Genomic DNA, 13,602 nt, shown 5'->3' on the forward strand with positions numbered 1-13,602 from the left:
CAGTGTAGGTCTCTGAGCAGTGGTGCAATATGCTGACAGACAAGCACATATTTGCACAATAGCACAAGTAATAAAAAAAATGAAGAGTGGCAAATCACCAGGTCTTGACGGAATCACACTAATGTACTATAAGAACCTGGAAGAAGTAATCCTCCCTATATTACAAAGAATAATGAATAATATACTGGGAGGAAAAGATATACCACAATCATGGAAAGAAGCACTGATCACTCTAATCCCGAAACAGGGAGTGGAGTTGGCAGACATGAAAAATTATAGACCAATCTCCCTGTTGAATACAGACTATAAAATCTATGCTGGGGTGATGGCTAATAGATTAAAAAAGACTCTAAACAAGACTCTAAACAAAATAATCAGCAGAGACCAGGCGGGCTTCTTACCGGATAGACATATAAAAGACAATACAAGAATAATAATTGACCTGTTGGAATATGTGGAAATGAAACCAAGTAAAAAGATGGCCATGTTATTGGTTGATGCAGAAAAAGCTTTTGATAGAGTATCATGGAATTTCCTATTGGAAACTTTCAAAGGTCTGGACATAGGGGAGAAAGTAATTAATGGAATTAGGGCGATATATGATAACCAAAAAGCAAAATTGCTAATAAATAACAAGATCACCGAAGAGTTCAGCATCGAAAGGGGGACTAGACAGGGGTGCCCTCTCTCCCCACTTCTTTTTATTGCCACCTTGGAACCACTTTTAATAGCAATAAGAAAGGATAAAAATATAAGAGGAATTAACCTAGGAACTCGATACTACAAAATTAAAGCCTTTGCCGATGATGTAATCGCAACCACTGAAAATCCAGTGGAAAGTATCCAAAAAAGTTTGCACAATTGGAAGAATTTGGGAAGGTCTCGGGGTTCAAACTGAATAAAGGAAAATCCAAATTATTAACGAAAAATTTATGAAAGTTAGAACAAGAGGAACTGGAAAATACAACAGGTAGCCAATAAGGTAAATTATTTGGGGGTTTGGATCACCAATAAGAATATAAACCTATATAAGGACAATTATGAGAAGAAGTGGAAGGAAATAAAAAAAGAATTAGAGACTTGGGGAAAATTGAATTTGTCCCTGTGGGGGAGAATATCCACAGTTAAAATGATGGTATTGCCAAAGATGATTTTTATGTTCCAAACAATACCTATAATTAGAGGCGTTAAGTGTTTTAAGGATTGGCAGAAAGACCTTGCCAAGTTTATTTGGCAAGGGAAAAAACCACGCATAAAATTTAAGCTACTAACAGAGTTGAAGGAAAAAGGAGGTTTCGCGGTCCCTGACCTTAAACTGTACTTTGAGGCAGCGTGCTGGACATGGATTAAGGACTGGATATTAATTAAAAACAAAGAAGTCCTAGATCTGGAGGGATGGGATATTGTGTACGGGTGGCATGGCTACATAGGCTATGACAAGGTTAAATCCCACAAAGGATTTTTAAATTATATTGTGAGAAGGGCATTATATGAAGTATGGATGAGTAGTAACCAAAACACCATGGTGGCTGTCACCAATGGAATCTATGTCGGTTCACAGGATGAATATGAACAGCGATTGGCTAACATATAAGGATTTAGTAGAGGAAACAAGTAGTGATCCGAAAATAAAGGACCTAAATGAATTGAAACAGAAGGGAATAACCTGGCTGGAGTATTATCAATTAAAAGCTGCCCTTGAAGAGGATAAAAGAACCAAAGGATTTGACAAAAAAATATCCTATCTGGAGAAGGATATTTTATATAATAATCAAAAGACACTTTCTAAAATGTACAAACTACTTTTGAATTGGCAAAGAAAGGAGGAAGATATCAAAGAAATTACAGTAAAATGGGAGAGGGACCTGGGACATACGATCAAACCCAATATTTGGAACGAATTATGGACTAAAAATATAAAATTCACGGCTTGTTTCATTATAAGGGAAAATCTTATGAAAATGTACTATAGGTGGTACCTGACCCCTGTAAAACTTGCAAAAATAAATAAATCGAACAATAACAACTGCTGGCGATGTAAGGAACAGATAGGAACATACCACCATATGTGGTGGTCCTGTCTAGAGATAGAAAGAGTTTGGAATATGATTTATGAAGAGATAAAGAGATTGATAAAAACTATATTTAGCAAGAAATCGGAAGAATTTTTACTAGGAATGGTTTCAGATAATATTCCCAAAAACAAAACTAGGCTATTTATGTATGCAACGTCAGCAGCAAGGGTTATAGTGGAAAACACTGGAAAGATAAAAATATACCCACTAAAGAGGAATGGGTAGTCCAATTGTGCGAGTACTTGGAGCTCGCAAAGCTGACAGATGCAATAAGAGAGAAACCTAAAAAATTGGTGAAAGAAGAATGGGAATGTTTAAATAATTATTTAGGGGACAAGGGCTCAGCAAGAAAGATCTGGCTATGTTTAGAATGATACCGCATAGAGAAATGCTCCCTGATACCAAAATGAGGGATTCCTTTGGAATGCAGATAGAGATAATTGATAAGAATAATGATCTGTTGTGAGCTTGACGGAAGTGTACAATTGATGAACTTTCCTGCTTTGGCTCATCTTCCTTCCCCCCCCCTCTTTTTTTCTTCTTTCCTTTTTTCCCCTTTTCTTTTATATTTCCCATAGTTGCTTATGTTCTGTGTCATGTACTTCGATATTTTTTGTAGTTTTTGTAGTTTCCCCCCCCATTACTATTAAGGAATTTTCCTTTGTAATTTTTGGTTGTTTATATTTATATGTACCTGTTTAAACAAAATAAAAGCTATTAAAAAAAAAGAAAAGACGAAGTATATTTCTCAGGAAGCCGTGACTGGCTGCAACTCCAGGCTTACAACACTTACAACACTGAATGATGACTTACCTGTGTGAAGGCACCATCACAAATATAACACTACAAATGGAATGTCCTTTCCTTCTCACATCATCATCATCATCATCATCATCATCAACAATACATTTGTATACTGAGATCCAAAGATCTTAGGGTGTTTCACAGCATAAAAAGGGCGGTTCACAGCAATGCCTTTTAGGCCAGTGAGAGCCAGTGTGGTGTAGTGGTTAAGAGCGGTGGTCACGTAATCTGGGGAACCGGGTTCGCGTCTCCGCTCCTCCACATGCAGCTGCTGGGTGACCTTGGGCCAGTCACAGTCTCTCAGCCCCACTCACCTCACAGAGTGTTTGTTGTGGGGGAGGAAGGGAAAGGAGAATGTTAGCCGCTTTGAGACTCCTTAAAGGGAGTGAAAGGCGGGATATCAAATCCAAACTCTTCTTCTTCTTCTTCTTCTTAATGGAGTTGGTTCGCATATTCCACAGCCCAAAATCAAGGCCTGGCTTTTCATGCATATATGTTCATCATATGATTTCTTTATATTTGAGAACTCATTTAATGATGGCTGTTGAATGCTTTAAACGACTTCATTGAAAAGCAGGTATAAGTAGTAGTCTTAAGGGAAATGTGCAAGTGCTTTTATATCTATGATGGCCTGTCCACACATAGAAAAGACTACGTACTTAATATTGTATACTACAAGAATAGAGCATGCATGTGTGAACCAAACCCAAGTGTACAGCAATCCATGTGTGAACGAAGCTTTCCGACCAATAGCAAACTTGGGAGACAAACTGATATTTCCTTCTGCAAACGATTGTGTGCAAATGTGTGTGACCATTAACCTCTGGATCAGCTCCATCTTACCAACTTTTCTGCTCCACTCACTAAACTCAGGTTTCAACAAGGGGACAAATATATAACTTCACTGTGCCAGGAAGAAGAAGAAGAAGAAGAAGAAGAAGAAGAAGAAGAAGAAGAAGAAGAAGAAGAAGAAGAAGAAGAAGAAGAAGAAGAGGAAGGTGTCAAACTGTAACAGGAAAATTTCTCCCTCCTCTGCCTTGATTGGCTAGAATCCTTTAAGGGTGGGGTAATTGCAGTTGCCTTCTTCATAGTAATAGGAACTACTTGGACCCATCCCTTGTTGGCTGCTGCATCTCTGCAATAATCACCTGTTCCAGCCTTGCCTCCTAATCACTATTGCAGAAACACAGCAGAATTACAGTGGTATCTCGGGTTACAGACACTTCAGGTTACAGACGCTTCGGGTTATAGACTCTGCTAACCCAGAAATAGTACCTCGGGTTAAGAAATTTGCTTCAGGATGAGAAATTGCATGGTGGTGGCGTGGCGGCAGCGGGCGGCCCCATTAGCTAAAGTGGTGCATCAGGTTAAGAACAGTTTCAGGTTAAGAACAGACCTCTGGAATGAAGTAAGTTCTTCACCCGAGGTACCACTGTACTAGCACTTAGAAGAGTCTGCCTGCTTTGTCTTTGGCGGAGCCCCTGCTTAGGGAAACTGCTGCCTTTCTTCACAAATGGTGCTTTCCCTTTCTCCTCCTCACCTGAAAGGAGCAACACTGGGGCAGGCTTTATTTATTTAGTTAACACATTTATATTCTGCTTTTCAAGGGACATTCTTAGTCAGGTGGCAATTTACATTCATTAGATTACCTTGCATGCACATGGGGGGGGGGAATCTTTGATAGAACAGAAATTTCCTCCAGAAATGTTACAGATTATTGGAATAAATGTTATGTGCCAAAATTCTAACTAGTCACCACAAATAAATAACAAGTAATTATACACATACATCAACCATCAAGCACATCAGTTCACCTTTCTACAGAGTGGCACATTCCCTAGGCCTGGTGTGCATTTCGCAGAGACAGTCGGAAGCAATATTCCATCCTAACTGGAGAACAAGCTTAATTAAGAGTACTTTTGGGTGCCAGTCATCATGCCATCTTGTAGATCAATGTTCCCCCAAATTTCTGGTAGCTGATGCTCACTTTCTTTCTGAATAAAACCTGGAAGCACACTTCACTCTGCTCCAGATTTTTTCTTTTCGAGTCTACATAGGTCACTCTTCTGAATGTGCCTCCAACTGGAAGGAAAGATGCAGAGCAGTGACTCATGCAGAGCTGCTATGTGCAGCCTCTTCTGCAGTTATCTCTGCATTGAGAATCCAGTCATGGGCATAGCCAGGGGTTGCAGGGGGTCTGCTGGCCCTCAATCAAGTAAATAAATAACCTAATATCCAACAGGCAGCATAGTTAATAGGGTACACAACGGCCTTCTGCCCTGCCTCTGGCCCTTCAGGCAAGAGGGTCTTGTGCCTCCCCAGACAGGTTTCCCCCATTTCTTTGGCTCCAATCTGTAATTTAGGCACCGGGAGAAAATGTTCCTCTATAACACAGCCTAGGGCCTTTAAAATGTGTTTGTGTGTGCGCGTGTATTGGTTTATCTGTTTGTTTGGTTTTGTTGTATTACCTATTTTGTCTTTTAATGCTGTAAACCAGGGGCCAGCAACCTTTTACAGCCGTGGGCTGTAATGTGCCTCCAACTGGAAGGAAAGAGCCACCATCCCTCAGACCATGTGGTGGGCTGTACTGTATTTTTTTTGGGGTGGGGGGAATTAACGAATTCCTATGCTCCACAAATAACCCAGAGGTGCATGTTAAATAAAAGGGCACATTCTACTCATGTAAAAACACGCTGATTCTTGGACCAGCCGTGGGCCGGATTGAGAAGGTGATTGGGCCGCATCCAGCCCCCGGGGCCTTAGGTTGCCTACCTCTGCTGTAAACGACCCTGTGATCTTTGGATGAAGGGTGGGATAGAAGCTTAATAAATAATAATAAAATAATCTCGTTTCAGCTGTATGGACTCAATGATAAAAAGAGGGAGGTCTCCACCTTCCCCCCATTTTAAGTTCCTTCCATTCCATTCAGCTCTAAGTTCTTAGGGGGGAGGAAAAACTGCAGTCGGGAAGCCACCAAGCAGCAGCTCCCCGCAAGACACGGAGGGCGAAGAGCTGCAACAGACCTACTTTAATTTGTTGTTTCCAGCATTCTGGCGTTTGTATGTTTTCAAGTACAGCTGCGAATTTCTCTCGGTTTTATTGTTTTCTCGCTTTGAGGGATTTGTTTGCTTGCGTGTGCTTTTACAATCAAGCGGCGTATAAATTTCACGAACCAACCGAACAGAAGAAAACCTTCCCCCGAAGGATCCGCTCGGAGGCCCCTCCCGGCTGGGAGTCCCCCAGGGGCCCGGCGCGACCAAGGCGCCCCGGCGGCCCAGCAGCAGCAGCAGCCCGTCGGCCGGGCGGCGGCGCCTCGGTCCCGGCCCCCTTGACAAAGCGGCGCTCGCTCCGCCGGAGCCCAGCGCGGCGACGGGGCGGCGCCCGAGCCTCGAGCCAATGGCGCGGCGCCTCCGTTTAAATAGACGGGCCGTGTCAATCAGCTTCTCCTCCGTCCGCCTCCCTTCAATCGCCATATTGGGCCACTGGCTGAAAAAAAGGCTCGTCTCCCCCCCCCTTAAACACCCGCACAGAGCGAAGCGTTGACATCGGGACGAGGCTTTGGGCCAAAGCGCAGGATCTGCGGGGCAGGCGTCGCCTTCGCGGGGAAGAAGCCCAGCTATTTGTCCGGGCGCTGCTGCTGCTCCGCTCCCCCCCCCCCCCGCCGCCTCCGCGATCTGCTTCTCTCTCCCCCCCCCCCCCCCGCTGGTGCACTTGGTCCGCAATAAGACATTCCGCTTGCCCCCCCCCGCGCCCCTCCTCTCCGCCTTTCCCCGCCTCTGGCTTATGCAAGGGCTGCTGCTGCTGCTCGGGGGCGGGCGGGCGGGGGGGCTCTTCGCTGTGTTTTTGTTTTGAAGTCTTCATCTCGGTCGGGCTCCGGTTTTAAACCCGCCCGCTGCGCTCTCCCCCTTCGCGCAAGAGCAGGGCGCGGGGCTCGTCGGGATCGAGCGATCGGCCGGCGGATCTCGCGGGCGGGCGGCGGGGACAGCTCCGGGCGATGTCCAACGTCCGCCTCTCGAATGGGAGCCCGACGCTGGAGAGGATGGAAGCCCGGCAGGCGGACTACCCGAAGCCGTCGGCTTGCCGGAGCCTCTTCGGCCCGGTGGACCACGAGCAGCTGGCCCGCGAGCTGGAGAAGCACAGCCGCGCGCTGGAGGAGGCCGGCCGGAGCAAGTGGAACTTCGACTTCCAGCGCTGCCAGCCCCTGCAGGGCAGGTACGAGTGGCAAGCCGTGGCCAAGGACGCCCTGCCCGACTTCTACAGCAGACCCCCCCGGCTGAGCCGAGGCCGAGCCAAGGCCGGCAGCCAGCCGCGCCGGGGGGGCTTGGACGGCCGCGGCCCCGCCACGGCGCTCCGGCGCGCTCAGGGAATCTCCGAGGAGGCGGAGGAGGACGCCGCGCGGCGGCCGGAGCAAGAGACGGGAGCGGCGGGCGCTGCCACGGATCTAGGGCGCCAGAGCCCCGGGCCAAGGAAGCGACCTGCTGCGGACGGTAAAGTACCCACTTGCTCCTCTCTCCTTCACGCAAACAGGCCAGCTCGGGGTTGCATTGAGGAGGAGAGCGCTGCCCGTGACCTGCGTTGCAGGATCCGACCAAAGGTCCATCTAGCAGCAGCCGCCAGCCAGGTGCCGCAGGGAAATCTTTCTGTTTGCTCCCAGCGCCTGGCAGTTAAACTACCGGTACTTCGAAGTCTGCAGACTTCATTAAGCTAACTCCTGGGACTCCGTGGATTTGTTTTCTTCTTTTTAAAGCCAAGCCAAGCAGTCAGCTGAGGGAAAGGACATCTCTTTGCTTCCACATGGATTTTATGAGGAAGTGCACCCTACTTACTTGTTCTTGATGGGTTGTATCCTGCCCTTCCTCCAAGGAGCTGAGGGCAATGCACTTTGCATTACCAGTTATTTGAGGCACTTGTGTTAGCTGTGCTTTTTCAAGGTTGCAGTCCTCAGGATAGTTGTGTAGGGAAAGTCTCCCATAAAGCAGCAGGGCAGCTCCAAAGCATAAGTTGACCTAAAAACCACAACCCAAGCTGTCAGGCAGGCTAGGTGGTTCCACTGAAATCGATGATAGTGACTTCCGCATATTTGGGGCTGGGGTGTTTTAATCTTGGGGATATTAAGGTTACTAGTGAGCTTCAAATGCCACATCTATTTTTTTCTGGAGCAGTTCAACTGAAGCCAGTGGGACTGCTCTAAAATAAGTGACTTGAAATGGTTGTCTACCCTCATAGGGAGGTGAAAGGTTCGCTGGGCATCAGATTCCCTAATCAAATGGCCTGGGCTCCCCCTGCCACCAACCCAACTCTACAAAACTTGGTATTCTTTCTGATGTAGCAGATAGTGAAAGAGACCATATAATCAAGGCATGCAACTTTGTTGCCCCATCTTCCCTGCAAATGGCAGATGACTCAAGGAGTGGCCTGTGGGATGTGTTTTCTCCCGCCCCCTTCATTCGACTGCCTCCTTCATATTTAGTACAAGATCCGGCAGCAAAAATATTTTTAACATTAAGCTTCTTCCCCCCTCCACCCCTCCTAGATTCCTCTCCTCGAAACAAAAGAGCCAACATGACAGAAGAGGCTATTTCAGAAGACTCTTCCAGTGCCTGCTCAGTGGAACAAACACCCAAGAAATCCAGCCCAAGACGGCATCAAACGTAAATTGTTTATTAGGTAGGTTTCCTTTCCTGATAGCATTTAGTGAAATCTCTACAGATGGCAGAAAATGAAGGATGCATTATGAGAGCACCTCAGTGCCGTGGATTGAGCTTATTGGTAAACCTTTGCAAATTAGTCAGTGCAATTTTGTCAAGCTGAGGGGATAATATCAGAACAGGACTCTAGTCTGTCTTTTTTTGTAATCTTAAAAACACACCTACAGCCTGATCCATACCACTTTTACTCATTGATTTCAGTGGGAGTTACAGTTTAATTAGAAAGTAACCAAAACCTGGAGAACATATTTCCAATTAGGGTTTGTAATCCTATCTGTGCTTACTGGGAAGCAGAGCTTCATTAAACTCCGTAGGACTTACTTCTGAGTAAATTTGCACATGCTTCATTTGTATTTACTGTTGAGCTGATAGCCACATTAATTAATGTGTGTACTAAAGAGATTTCAATTCCCCCCCACTGATTCTTATTCTACACTTAACTGTAATGAACAATGTTGTTCTGGTTTAATATTAATGGACATGTTCAAGCAAGGCCATTCTCTGCAAATACTGGTTTTGTCTTCTTTTAAAATAAAGTATTTCTTCAGCTCAAATATGTAGTCTAATTTGGCTTTTGGATGTGGTGAACTTTTGTCTACCATCCTTAAAAAGCTTGCAGCCCAACACTCTTTACTCAGAAGTAAGCCCTACTGAGTTCAATAGAACTTGATAGTGAAATGAGTTTAGGACTTTGTCTTAATAGTAGTGACACAAAGCTACCTGGGGAATAAAAATTCTTAATTAAAGAGACAAGAGTATAGGAAATGCAGCCCCTGAGTAGAGTTTTTAGAGCAGTAGTATTGTAAAGAAAGTTGACAAACATGACCTACAAATGAGTAGAAAGGTTAAGCTTTGGAACCAGATACTTTTAAAGAAATCCATTCTGTTTGGGTGAGCAGGGGCAAGTGTGTAAATTCAATTGTTTCTGTTGATTTGGTTATTTGAAAGAAAAATTGCATTAAAGAAATTGGGAGTTTGCAATTATTTTGTTTTCAGTGCTTCCCCATCCCCAGAAAACAGCCAAAATTAGCAGTGCCTCACAACAATTTAGATGTACCTACAGGTAGCCGTGCCAACTTTTGATTTGAAAAATACTGTTCCCTTGAGTGGAGTTGGTCGTAGGGCTGGGGCAGACAGAGCCAGTGCAGGTCTCCCCTCCCTGATTTCTTGTCTGCTGTCATCACCTCTGTCAAAATATAGATTGCAGGTTTCTTGAAGGTAGGGACCCATCTTGATGGACATCACTGGTGTGTCTGTGTGTTTCTGTCTGTGACTAGCTGTAGTCTGAGCTAGGATGAAATCAGGCGTGAGATGGCTGTTGCTTAAAAGAATCTGGAGGCTTCTATCAGAATCTGACAGAACAGAGTTTAACCTGACAAACAAATATGGTTCTATTGGATAGGCTATTAAAAACACATACAAAATTGGTTGGTTGGGTGAGACAAGTTATACTTAACAAGTAGTGATTATTTGTACACAGATTTCTGCCCCACATGCAAAGTAGAACCTTGATCCACCTCTAGCAACAATGTTGACCAACTGTGTTTTGATAGCCATTTGTGACTTTTTGTACCCTTAATAATGAAATGAGCTATTGTAGTCTTCACCGACTTAATGCCCGCTCTCTTCTTTAATTTCAGAATTAAGAACATTCATTTCCTTGTTCTTTGAAGGCATCAAGTTCATGAAGCAAGGAAGATGCAGAGTTTATATATGAAAAAAGAAAGAAAACATATCACTGATTCTCCTCAGTGGAGAACTTGTACACGCACTGAAACAAAACAAACCCATAATTTAATAACACTAAAGTCGGGCACTCTTAAAAGAGCTGCCTCTTAAAGCATTGGATGTAGCATTCTGCAATTCAGTTTTTCCTCATTTGCTTCACTCTACTACCTGTGTATATAGTTCCTACATTATGTAGCACATAAACCTCTCCTTGCGCCCCCCCCCTTTGGGGTTAGTTTGTTCTGGGAAAGGGTGGGGTGGTAAAAGGTGATGGGTTAAAAAATCTGCTTCCAAGATCCAGAAAGCAGAGATTTGTATGAAGAGAAGCAGCATATGTGTTTATTTCTTAAAGATGTACTGTCCCTATTAATGGAATCTAAAAATCAATGTTAACACTGGCTACAGCAGATTGATAGAATTTGCTGGTGAAATTTCTACTTATTCAGAGCATGTTTCAGTGGGAAGTTTGCCTATGCTAAATCCCACTAAAATGAATGGCAGTTGTGGAAGACATCAAGCTCACAGCAAGTGCAGACGAATGTTCCATGGAATTGTGCCCTAGACTTTATGGAGGAACTGTGTTTCCATTATGTAGCAGCATAAAGGCTCCTGCTCCTGCTCCAGGACCCTTTAAGTGTTCAATTCTATTTCTTTTTATTTTTGCCACCTATAATATATTACTATAAATGATTTCAAAAGTAATTTATAAATAAATCATCTGAATAGAATGGAAGGAAAATTAGTAAAACCCTGAACTTCAACCTTTCTTCATCTCACTCACGTCCCTGATGTTCATGGCTGGGTAAATGAAAGGAAAACTACATCTTTAAACAGTATTTTTTACATTGCCTGTATGTTTAAAAAATAAAGTTTTGAATTGTACCTGTGTACATAACTTTGTAAAGACACTGAGAAATTATACTAACTTATTTATGTTAAAGATTTTTTTTTTAATCTAGAAGATATTTTCCCATAAAGCCAAAGCGGCCTGTGTCTTGTGCATTTGTAAATGCTCTATTTGATAGGGTGTGTTTTTTTAGTTTTTATTGGGGGGGATTTGTTTTGTTAATTAATATGGCTGTGCTTAAATGATTGCAGACTGAGCCAAGTTTAATATTTTTTTTGTAATGTGTGAAAACAGTTGCCAATTGATATTGTTTTACATCAAGCAATCAATAAAGAAAACTGCCATATATAAATATATATATATATGTTAACTAACTTTTGTTGTGTGTTTTATAAATCCTGAAAAAATAAGGAATTTCTGCCACTTCCCAAATATATACATTGGGTCTATTTTTCCTCCTCTTCAATGTGTAAAGGTGTATCCAGCCAGAGTCCCTCTCTCTAACAAGGCAAAGAGCAGCTAAGGGGGATTTACACTGGGGAAACAGTTAGTGGAGGGGAGAGTTAACCCTTCCTTAAGCCCTGCAAGCCAAGTCCAATAAATACACAAACTTCTGCAAGGTTTAAAAGATAGCAAGCAGACAGTACTATGACCATCACAGTGGTACCTCGGGTTAAGAACTTAGTTCATTCTGGAGGTCTCTTCTTAACCTGAAACTGTTCTTAACCTGAATCACCACTTTAGCTAATGGGGCCTCCTGCTGCCAGATGCGATTTCTGTTCTCATCCTGAAGCAAAGTTCTTAACCTGAGGTACTATTTCTGGGTTAGCGGAGTCTGTAAGCTGAAGTGTCTGTAACCCGAGGTACCACTGTACACGCAGTCCTAAGTGTGTGGTAAATTGAAAGGGATTTACAGCACAAACCTAATGCTGCATACTCAGAAGAAAGTCTTACTGAACTCAGTTGGACTTGTTCATAGGTCAGCCTAGCTCCCTACTAAATAATATGGTTTGTAGTCTGGAAGTGAAAATTAAAAAAAAAAACCCCAACCCATGTGCAAAAATGGGAGGGTCAAAAATAGTACCCACTCTAGAATCTGCTGTCCAAATAAACTGATGCGCGGGGAAACCCAGCCTCACACGTAATCCCTGACCCCCTCTCCTTTGCTTAGTGCTAATATTCTATGCTGCTGTAAATGGTAGGAGGTGAACATTCCCACAAATTACCTCCCATGGAAACAGGAAGCAGGAGTATCAGTCTTGGCTCCTAACACACTATATCCCAAATCTTAACCTAAAGGCCTTTTCAATTATTTCCCAAGCAACATCATAAATACTCTCGGGTCGGTTGGTGACTAGTTGTAGCAGGTAAGACTAGCTCCCATTGCCAAAGCCATATTTCTGGTGGGAGGGAAATGCTTCCTTGCTGTGTGCTGGTGTGGGACCCAGGCCTGACCTGTGGTACAGAACAGCACAGGCACCTTAAGACTCCAATAATTTGCCTATTTCAATGTGTTCCATGCTTATGGCACATACCATTGGCCATGGCAATTTATGCCATAATCCATCCTAGCAGGGACCTGCACAGAGAGGGATGGGAACAGGGCCTGCTGACCCTCTTGCTGCTACTGGGAACTGGGAGTCCAGACACCTTTCCTTCTTGCCTGGGTTTGCTCCCAAATTCAGTTAAGGTCTGAACAAGATGCTAAGATTAGGATTAAAAGCAATCCAGATCTAACAGAGGCTGGGTACACACTGGTTCCCACCACTGGTTTGGGAAGCTGTGTACACAGGATGTTGTCTACAATCCACATCTATCCAGCTGTTTCTAATGGGATATTACATTTTGCTGTGTCTTCCCCTCAGTGAGCTTTGATCCAAATTGAGAAAAAGAATGACCTAGCTGTGTTAAGCCAGTAATGTGTACACAACCCGCATCTGACCCATTCACTGGAAAGTTATCCCATACAAACTTAATTGAAATGATTGCTGTATTTACTTTAATTGAGTATGTGCAGAAAAAACTAGCTAGTTCATCGCTCCATGTGGCAGGGTGCAAGGAAGTTTCACCACTTAGATTGTTTTACTTCAGGCACCAAAATGTCTTGCACTGCCTCTGCCAATAAATGCTTCACTGGGTAAATTTCTGTATCCCACATCATGGTTAAAGCAGCAATCCCCCAAATTCGAAAACTCAAGGGTCCTTTATTGAACAAAAAATCGAAGCACACTTCATTCTTACATCTTAGAAAGTTTAATTTTTGAACATTTGCAAAAGCATAAAGACTACCTGCCAGACCCCTATGAATCACTATTCTGGGGATGCCACTTCTCAGGGCAGATAATGGCTACATCTCTGCATCAGAAGTGACTGGATTATCTAATAGCAGCCAATACAAAGAGATGAGACAAAACCATCCATCCTCCAAATGAGTCCAGTT

General features: G+C 43.6%; 1 protein-coding gene across 1 annotated transcript; it reads left to right on the forward strand.

Annotated features, from left to right (window-relative positions):
- Nucleotides 1-6,399: 6,399 nt before the first annotated feature.
- Nucleotides 6,400-11,518, forward strand: CDKN1B (cyclin dependent kinase inhibitor 1B). The gene is made up of 3 exons (XM_083441242.1): nt 6,400-7,366; nt 8,413-8,546; nt 10,228-11,518. Exons 1-2 carry the CDS (start codon nt 6,874-6,876, stop codon nt 8,532-8,534), a joined length of 615 nt encoding a protein of 204 aa, XP_083297368.1. The 5' UTR covers nt 6,400-6,873; the 3' UTR covers nt 8,535-8,546; nt 10,228-11,518.
- The last annotated feature ends 2,084 nt before the right edge of the window (nt 11,519-13,602 follow it).

This window comes from Podarcis tiliguerta (genome assembly GCF_965153285.1).
Source record: "Podarcis tiliguerta genome assembly, chromosome: 5".
Lineage (NCBI taxonomy): Eukaryota > Metazoa > Chordata > Lepidosauria > Squamata > Lacertidae > Podarcis > Podarcis tiliguerta.

Bases quoted from the DNA above. Each gene is read 5' to 3' on its own strand.
- CDKN1B (XM_083441242.1), top strand. From the start codon at position 6,874: ATGTCCAACGTCCGCCTCTCGAATGGGAGCCCGACGCTGGAGAGGATG. The intron at 7,367-8,412 runs GTAAAGTACCCA...CACCCCTCCTAG, and splicing joins GAAGCGACCTGCTGCGGACG to ATTCCTCTCCTCGAAACAAA.